This window comes from Rana temporaria, chromosome 4 (assembly GCF_905171775.1).
Source record: "Rana temporaria chromosome 4, aRanTem1.1, whole genome shotgun sequence".
NCBI classification, from domain to species: Eukaryota; Metazoa; Chordata; class Amphibia; order Anura; family Ranidae; genus Rana; species Rana temporaria.
This window is the reverse complement of record NC_053492.1, coordinates 233,972,206-233,982,340: the sequence shown is the minus strand read 5'-3', so window position 1 is coordinate 233,982,340 and position 10,135 is coordinate 233,972,206. Positions and strand designations below refer to the sequence as shown.

The following is a 10,135-nucleotide window of genomic DNA, read 5'->3' as shown; positions in this document are numbered from 1 at the left end:
CGCCGCAATATCGCAGTCCCAATAAAAAACGCAGATCGCCGTCATTACTAGTAAAAAAAAAATCATAATTCTGTTGCCCATTTTGTAGGCGCTATAACTTTTGCGCAAACCAGTCGCTTATTGTGATTTTTTTTTTTTTACAAAAATACGTCGAAAAATACGTACCGGCCTTAACTGAGAAAAAAAAATAGTTTTTTAAAAAAAAAATTGGGATATTTATTATAGCAAGAAGTAAAAAATATATATATTTTTTTTAATTGTCACTTTTTTTGTTTATAGCGCAAAAAATAAAAACCGCAGAGGTGATCAAATACCACCAAAATAAAGCTCTATTTGTGGGGAAAAAAGGACGTCAATTTTGTTTGGGAGCCACGTCGCACGACAGCGCAAATGTCAGTTAAAGCGACGCAGTGCCGCAAGCTGAAATTTCGCCTGGGCACGAAGGGGGTTTATGTGCCCAGTAAGCAAGTGGTTAAAGGAGAATTAACAAAAAAAAGTTAATTAAATTTTTTTTACCACCACTATTCCTTTATATTGGCTTTTAAAATGTACAAATGCAGCACTTTAGAATTTGGATGAAAGGTTTAGCACTGGGAAACACTTTTTTGAAAGATAACGAGTGGATTTTATATACAATTAGATAGATCAGACCAAAAATGAGGGACATTGTTCCCAATCAGGCACAGTTCGGAGCTATGTATAAAGTACTGGGTAATAAATATATATGGCAGCTTATTCTCTCACAACGTATAGAAACAGCAGAGTATTAGTAGGTAAATAAAATGAGAGCGGGTCGTCGTTCACGGCGCGCACAGCAAGAGAGCTGGATCATTGACTCTGAGGCGCAGCACGGTATCCTAGCAACCCGTACACCGTGCAGGAACATATAGGCGGGAACTAATCACATGGGGTTTTACTTTCATCCAATGACGCCGTCCCTTGCTTAGATAGTTGTCTACTGTAGGTCACGTGGTGTTGCGATGTGGTTGCGATGGCTATAGGCTCCTCCTCTTCCCTGTTACCGTGGAGCTGCGTCTAAATATACGGCTTGCGACACTGCATTTTACGGAGGCACCGGAATATCGGAGGGTCTGGTGGCCGCTGGAGACCGTTACAGACGAGCTGAGGGGACCAACTAACGGAGTGCAACAGGGTAGGAGTGGTGTGCGGCCCACATGACAGATGTCAGTCAGTGATGACAGGGGGCGGGGGTGTCTGTCATTCATCTGCTCTTACAACTGTAAACAAATGGAAGCACCTTTCTATGTCTGATTGGTATATTAGATATCACCTTATATACTTCTAGCTTTGTGTATGTGTTGTAACATTCTATACTTTGTCTATAGATTCCTAGGACAGATCCGCTTGTTTTAGGATTTGCTTGTGTTTGTGGTTTTCCATGATTTGTCTATCATTAGGCTTTATATCTGTTTATAGTTTGCTATGATTGATCAAGTTTTTATGCTTTCTATCTGTCCATATTATTTTTAGGATTGATCCAGAGTTTTAGAATCTGTATTCTAAATCCGAACTCTTTTGTAACACTAGTGTAATCGTTTTCATTATGTATAATATGGAATTTCAGGCTTCGTCAATAAGTAAGGACTGCTTTAATGGGATAAAAGGGTTAATCGTGCAAAAGTACGGCTATAGCAACCAGTTGTGGGGAGTAAATGTTTGCTTGATTACAGCAGTGTTTCTCAACTCCAGTCCTCAAGGCGTCCCAACAGTTCATGTTTTCAGGATTTCTCTCTGATCAAACGGCTGTAGTAATCACTAAAGCAGTGAAACGGATCAAATCACCTGTGCAAAATAATGGTAAGCCTGAAAACATGACCTGTTGGGGCGCCTTGAGGACTGGACTTGAGAAACACGGATTACGGTATGTTGCTGATGTCACAGCTGAGCTGTCAAGGTGGATAGATGTTAGAACTGTGTAAAGTCTATGGGCCAGATTCTCGTAGAATCCGCGGCGGCGTAATGTAAGCCATTTACACTACGCCGCCACAACTTACTGGAGCAAGTGCCGTATTCTCCAAGCACTTGCTCCGTAATTTGCGGCGGCGTAGTGTAAATGGCCCGGCGTATGGCCGCGTAATTCAAAGGGGGCGGCTTGTATTTAAATTAAGCGCGCCCCCGCGCCGATCGAACTGCGCATGCTCACGACAGAAAACATCAATGAAGCCGACGTGAGCGTCATTGACGTAAAGTCCTATTCGCGAACGACTTAGTAAAACAACGTAAACAACGGAAAAAGACGACGCTGACCCGACGCCATACTTAACATGGCATATGGCGGACTGACGTAAGGTTACCCCCCATATAGCATGGGTAACCTTACGCTTACGCAAACAACGTAAACGACGACGAGGCGGCGCAAAATCGTTCGGGAATCGGCGTATCAGGCTCATTTGCATAGTCAAATGAGAAAGCACCGTAAACGCCACCTAGTGGCCAGCGTAGAATTGCATCTAAGATCCGACGGTGTAAGTGACTTACACCTGTCGGATCTACGCTGTATCTATGCGTAAATGATTCTAAGAATCACTCGCATAGATACCCGGGCTCAGAAACAGAGATACGACGGTGTATCTGGAGATACACCGTCGTATCGCTTTTGAGAATCTGGCCAATAGCTAATAGTTGTTTGATCTCCTGCCGATTTTGTAAGTTTGTCCACTTATTTTTTTTTTTTATCATAGGTGTATTTTAACCACATGCTTACTGGGCACTTAAACCCCCTTCCTGCCGAGGCCAATTTTCAAATTTCATCGCTGTCACACTTTGAATGACAATTGCGCGGTCATACAACACTGTACCCATATGACATTTTTATCACACAATTAGAGATTTCTTTTGGCGGTAGGGGTTTTAATTATTTTTTTGCTAAACAAAGAAAGACCGACATTTTAGCTGGAAAATTAGGGGGTCGTCTTATACGCCGGCAAATATGGTAGCAATCCTGCTCGCAGCAATCCTGGGAAAAGGCTGCGAGGCCGGACACCGCTTGTGGCCTTTTCCCAGGATCGCGGCAAGCTGCGTGCAGGTTTTTTTTAGGCGAGGCTGCTACGTCCGCGGCCTTTTCCCAGGATCATGGCGGACTAGGCCGAAGACTAGGCTGAAGCCGCGGCCTCACTTAAAAACTTCGGACCGGTGCAGTGTCCATCAGGAAAAAAAGTATACAGACGCACGTAGTATCAATATTAAAAAAAAGACAGGGATCTATTCCTGGGAACTATAGGCCTGTCAATCTAATGTTGGTAGTTTGTAAACTAATATGAGGGGATGATCAGGGACTATATCCAATAATTTTCTGATGAAAACGTTATTAGTAGTAATTGGCACAGATTTACGAAAGGCCGTTCTTGCCAAACCAATATTTCAGTATCACAATGACCCAAAGCATACATCCAAATAAACAAAGAAATAACTTCACCAGAAGAAGATAACATTTTGGAATGGCCCAGCCAGAGCCCAGACCTAAATCCAATAGAAAATCTGTGGGGGTGATCTGAAGAGGGCTGTGCACAAGAGATCTGACAGATTTGGAGTGTTTTTGCAAAGAAGAGTAGGCAAATATTGGCAAGTCAAGATGTGCCATGCTAATAGACTCCTACCCAAAAAGACGGAGTGCTGTAATAAAATCAAAAGGTGCTTCAACATGAGGAAGCAGCATTTTTTACACCCAGTGTGCAGAAGCTCTTAATGAAGGATTGCTATAGGTACCACCTAGGGTTGCCAACTCATCCCTTTAAAACGAAACACATATTAAAGCGGGAGTTCACCCATTTATTAAAATTTTTTTTTTTTCTCCCCTTAGATTCCTGCTCGTTCGGTCTAGGGGAATCGGCTATTTGTATTAAAATATGATCCGTACTTACCCGTTTTCGAGATGCATCTTCTTCCGTCGCTTCCGGGTATGGGTCTTCGGGAGCGGGCGTTCCTTCTTGATTGAAAGTCTTCCGAGAGGCTTCCAACGGTCGCATCCATCGCGTCACTCGTAGCCGAAAGAAGCCGAACGTCGGTGCGGCTGTATACTGCGCCTGCGCACCGACGTTCGGCTTCTTTCGGAAAATCGTGACGCGATGGATGCGACCGTCAGAAGCCTCTCGGAAGACTGTCAATCAAGAAGGAACGCCCATTCCCGCAGCCCATACCCGGAAGCAACGGAGAGGATGCATCTCGTAAACGGGTAAGTAATGCTCATATTTTAAAACAAATAGCCGATTCCCCTAGTAAAAACGAGCAGGAATCAAAGGGGGAAAAGTGCCCTCTAAGGGTGAACCACCGCTTTAATTACACAGGTTCTGTGGCTGATTAAGGAGGTAATTAAACTCACTTGGTGCCTTGTTTGCATTAAATTAGCCTCAGAACCTGTGTAATTCATATGTGTTCTGTTTTAAAGGGATGAGTTGGCAACTCTAGTACCACCTATTGAAGTAAATGAAATATTAAGTTAAAATACAGCTTCAAGCCCGGGTCTAGATCATAGGGTGGACATTTAAGTATTTATTTACAGTAATATAAATATACTGTGTGTGGATATATATTTATATAACTTATTTATTTTTATTTGCAGAAATGAGTAGGCCATTGACATGAACAACAGGAGTCCCTACTCTCAGTATGATGAAACTGACAGACAGACAAGAAATAGTCCTTCTCCTCCACTGGAATCTACCAGTTCAAAGACTGACACTAAGAAGAAAAACAAACAAAGCAAGATGAAGGGCGATCAGGATATGGCTAAGGAAGAATGGGGAGCTACAAGGAGCACCCGGGATAGAAGTCCTGACAACGACAAGAATAGCGACTCTTATTATTCTGATGACTATGACAACACAACTTATGGGTCTGAAGGATCCCCAACACCTAGCTCAAAGTCTATATCTCCTCGTGCCAAGAAAGCAGACTATAAAGTAAGATCTGTTACACCGGTACTTAACCGCGGTAAGTGTATTAGTAATCATATATAATATATAAATTTATTTATACTGGTGTTTAAGTATCTTTAGACCCCTTTCACACTGAAGTGTTTTTACAGCGTTTTAGCGTTAAAAATAGCGCTATTAAAACACTCTCTATGCATCTGAATGGACCCTTCCACACTGAGTCCTGCCAGCAGCATCTTTGGAGAAGCTTTTGGGCGCTGAAAAAAAAAAAACGCTCCAAAAACGCCCCTCTCCATTGAAATGAATTGAAAGCGCTGTAAAAACGCCTTGCCCTTTCACACTGAGGTACTGCAAAAAACGTTAGGGTCTTAGCGGTGCTTTACCAGCGTTTTTCGGGTGCTGGCAGTGTGAAAGGGCTCTGAAAGCACTCGGGCTTTCACATTGGGATTGCAGATGAGGCTTCTTTCAGGCGCTTTACAGGCTTTCTTTTTTAACGCCAAAGTGCCTGAAAAACGCTTGAAAATGCCCCAGTGTGAAAGGGGCCTTAACCACTAGAGGCCCGCGCTATAGTCAAATGACGACTACAGCGCGGACCTGAAAATCCGGGAGGACGTCAATCGACCATGTGATCAGCTGTCGGCCAATGACAGCTGATCACATCATGTAAACAAAGGATCAGCAATCATTTTATTTTTTTTCTCCTCACGCTGACAGCGTGAGGAGAAAAAAAAAAGCCGATCACCGGCTTGTTTACAAGGGACATCAGTCCCGAAGAGAAAAGAAGGCACATCTGCCTCCTCTGCCCAAAAAATACCGCATGCCAGTGCCACCTATCAGTGCCACCTATCAATGCCCACCTATGATGCCAATCAGTGCCAACTAGTAATGCTTCCCACCAGTGCCACCTTATTGGTGCCCACCAGTGCAGCCTCATCAGCGTACATCAATGAAGGAGAAAAATTACCCGTTTGCAAAATTTTATATACAGAAAGCTGAAGATTGCAGATATACATGTAACATCCACGTTCATGCTAGTGACAGACTATCATTTATGCAATTTCAGATTTAGCCCATAGATACACTTTAAAGCATGGGTCTTCAAACTATGGCCCTCCAGTTGTTCAGGAACAATGCCTCATGGGATGTGAAGTTCCGCAACAGCTGGAGGGCCGTAGTTTGAGGATCCCTGCTTTAAAGGAAGATGCTAACCCTTGTAAAAAGAGAACCGATAGAAATTAAATATAAAAATATTATATTATTTTTACACTATTGGACATTGTTAAAAAAATAAAATAAATAAAAGCTGAGAACAAATGGCAAAGAATAGCAAATAAAGGCTTATCTCTGGCAAAAGTAAAAATCCTCCCTCGCAGTGTGATTGCCTCCACGTTGCAATGGTTAAATGTTTGTTTACGTCTAGGGGATGGATGCCAGTCCAGGTTTTTGGGCCGATCCCGACCATATTGACGCAATCTTGCCCCAGCCTGGATCGGCTCTGTGACATTGGTCAACAGCGAGCTTCAGCCCGCTGGCTGTCGAAAAACGGATCACAGGAGTGCAGAACGAACTGCACTCCTGTCATCCATAGGAGTACAGCCAAACCAGCTTTGGCTGTACTTTTTTTCTTTTTAAGCTGACCAACTGCATCAAGGTAACCCCTCTATGGTTAGTCCTACTCTGCTCTGCAAATTCAAATACTGCAGTGAACACACTGCCAGCATGGGGCAAAAAGACACGAAGTGGGGGAGAGCAACTAAGCTCTCAAAACACATATTGCAATATGTGTGAACTAAAAAATTCCTGATTTGTATTGCAAAGTATGCTAGTAAGGGCTACTGTAGCAGTTTGTAGAGGATTTATCCCAAATTTCTATCGGACAGAATCTGACAGCTGGGTCATAGGGGAGAAGAGCCTGTGGGCATCATTCTTGCAGTGAGGAGGAGCAGTAGACCAACTAAGTAAAACTTATTTTCAGTCCCCTAGATCAGCCCTCAAAAATTCAGCTCGCATTTTGCGAGTGGATATTTAGGTAGGGCGAGTGGAGAAGGCAGAAGCAGCCAGGATGGTGCTGAGGAAGGAGAAGAGGTGCTCCGTGGATGCTGAGGGGATAACCCCCAACCATTCTGGCTTGCTAGCAATGTTTGCTCTCACCCCACCTCAATGCAGACACGGATCGCGCGCTTTTCCGGCCAGCCCCGCCCTCCACTCCTGCTCCTGCTTTCTGTCCTGGTCTTAGCAGCTCATCTGGTAAGAAATCCTGCAGCCCCTGTGTTATGTTTTTTTATTTGCAGCTTTATTTTTGCGAGCGCATAGCTGTTTCAAGTCCAAGGCGCCTTCTTTCTCTGACTGTCGGGACTGTAGCATGGAGCCGAGTGAAGTGTTGTGAAACTTCTCCTCGGCTCTGTGCTACAGTCGAGACAGTCAGAGCGGCACTGTGCTGAAGAAAACAAAAAACAAACAGCATGGTGCTGGCTGCATTCCATTCTATATTTGCAAGAGGTGACAGAGCTGCTTCATTATTGAGACCTGGGGGGGTATTATTGAGAGAGCTGGGGGGGGTATTATTGAGAGAGCTGGGGGGGGTATTGTTGAGAGAGCTGGGGGGGGGGTATTATTGAGAGACCTGGGGGGGGGTATTATTGAGAGACCTGGGGGGGGGCATTAGTGAGAGAGCTGACGGGACATTAGTGAGAGAGCTGGGGGCAGCATTAGTGAGAGAGCTGGGGGCAGCATTAGTGAGAGAGCTGGGGGCAGCTAGTGAGCGAGCTGGGGGGTACTAGTGAGAGAGCTTAGGGGGTATTGGTGAGAGAATTGAGGGGGGGCATTGGTGAGAGGGAAGAGACATGGGGGGCATTTGTGAGAGGCGAGAAACCTGAGTGGCATTTGCAATCATGGCATACCCGTGTATGATCTGGATAAAATATGATACTTTATAAGGGTGTTTAGGGGCCGGGCAACTAGTGGCGAGTAACTCTTAAGGCCTGGCGAGTAACGCAGGACTTGAAATTTTGAGCCCTGCCCTAGATGTAGACAGACATTTAAACCCTGCAGTGTGGTGGCAGCAAGTGTAGTAGAATGCAGAAAGTCACCAGCACTACAAAGATTGGATTTCACACTGGATTTCTAACATGATAGCCAGGTATTTTTTCTGTATGTGCATGTTATGGAAAGATGTACTAAATATGTAATTTTTTTTTTGGATCTTTTAATACACAATTGTTACAAATAAGGACACTAGCAGAGGCAGTTTGCTTTTTTAATTACAAATTTACCTTTTTCTTATATCTAGGAATTAGGAAAATAAACTCCAAGTTTCCATCAAGTAAATGGGGAACCAAACGGGGATTTCGCTCTCAGAGTTTAAGCAAGGAGCCTCCTCCAAAGGACATTGATATGGTTACCAAAAGAGTTCTCTCAGCTCGACTTTTGAAAATAAATGAACTAAGAAATGAGGTTGTAGAACTTCAAATGAAGCTAGAAGAATATCAAAAAGAAAATAAGACTTTAAAAAGGCTGCAGTTCAGGCAAGAAAAGGCCTTGAATAAGTTTGAAGATACAGAAAATGAGATCTCGCAGCTTTTATCGCGACATAATAACGAGGTTCGAATTTTGAGGGAGCGCCTGCGCAAATCTCAGGAAAGGGAAAGGAATATGGAGAAGAAACTAAAAGAAACAGAGGATGAGCTATACAGGACAAATGTTGCCCTAAAAAAGTTAAAGCAGCTTTCAGAAAATAGGCATCTTGCAGAACGGGATGAGCTGACTAGAAAAGTAGAAATTATAGAAAGCAGACTGGATGAACGAGAAAGGCGAGTAAAGGTATTAACTGTTTTCCTCAGTTGGATTTCTGTGTTTGAGTGCTACTGGTACCCTATTTTGTAATGAATTTTGGAGTATATCAGAAAATGTATAGGATCTTTATTCAGTATGTTAGCAGATAAAAATATATGGACATCCTAAATTCCATACTGCACAAATGGGTACCAGGGTTGCTAAAGGGCATTTACAGTGCCTTTAAAGTATACATACCCCTTGAAATTTTCCACATTATGTAATGTTACAACCAAAAACGTAAATGTATTTTATTGGGATTTTATGTGATAGACCAACACAAAAGGGCACATAATTGTGAAGTGGAAAGGAAAATGATAAATGTTTTTTTTTTTTTACGAAATAAATGTGAAAAGTATGGCATGCATTTGTATTCAGCCCACTTTACTCTGATATCTAGTGGAACCAATTGCCTTCAGAAGTAATCTAATTAGTAAATAGTGTCCTGTGTGTAATTTAATCTCAGTATGAATACAGCTGTTCTGTGAAGCCCTCAGATGTTTGTTATAGAACCATAGTGAACAAACAGAATCACGAAGGCCAAGGAACACACCAGACAGGTCAGGGATAGAGTTGTGGGGAAGTTTAAAGCAGGGTTAGGTTATATAAACTGACAGGCCGGGCAAGGAGAGTATTAATCAGAGAAGCAGCCAAGAGGCCCATGGTAACTCTGGGGGAGCTGCAGAGATCCACAGCTCAGGTGGGATAATCTATCTTTAGGACAACTATTAGTTGGGCACTCCACAAATCTGGCCTTTATGGAAGAGTGGCAAGAAGAAAGCCATTGTTGAAAGAAAGCCATAAGAAGTCCCATTTGCAGTTTGCTGTGTCCCCCACATGGCTTCTCACAAACATGTAGAAGAAGATGCTCTGGTCAGGTGAGATCAACAATGGACTATTTGGCCTAAAAGCAAAACGCTATGTGTGGTGGAAAACTCGCACTGCACATCACCCTGAACACACCATGCCCAAGCTGAAAAGCTTGTGCAAAGCTGGTCGACATCCCAAAAAGACTCGAAGCTGTAATTGCAGTGAAAGTTGGTTCTACAAATACAAATGCACACCACACTTTTCACATATTTATTTCTAAATAAAATTGAAAACCATTTTTAATTTTCCTTCCACTTCACAATTATGTGCCACTTTGTGTTGGTCTATCACATAAAACACATTTACATTTTTGGTTGCAACATGCCAAAATGTGAAAAATTTCAAGGAGTATGAATACTTTTTCAAGGCACTGTATGTGTTTGGTCTGATTTGAAAGTGTTGACATCTCATTTTAAATAGTACGTACGTGATCCTGTGCTGTACTGAACCGGCATCATGATTATAATGAAGATACTCACGCTCAGTTATTTTTCACAGGAGTGGCACAGGATTCTGAAATTCTGGATTCCTCTACCATAACT

The 10,135-nt window shown here is 42.9% G+C and overlaps 1 protein-coding gene across 1 annotated transcript in view; it reads left to right on the top strand.

Annotated features, from left to right (window-relative positions):
* Window positions 1-933: 933 nt before the first annotated feature.
* LCA5 (lebercilin LCA5) overlaps window positions 934-10,135 on the top strand; it is a 32,446-nt gene continuing 23,244 nt past the window's right edge. The window contains exons 1-3 of the mRNA XM_040349999.1: window positions 934-1,153; window positions 4,580-4,950; window positions 8,182-8,711. Of these exons, the coding sequence (XP_040205933.1) occupies window positions 4,599-4,950; window positions 8,182-8,711 (882 nt within the window). The 5' untranslated portion in view covers window positions 934-1,153; window positions 4,580-4,598. The remainder of the gene's footprint in view (window positions 1,154-4,579; window positions 4,951-8,181; window positions 8,712-10,135) is intronic.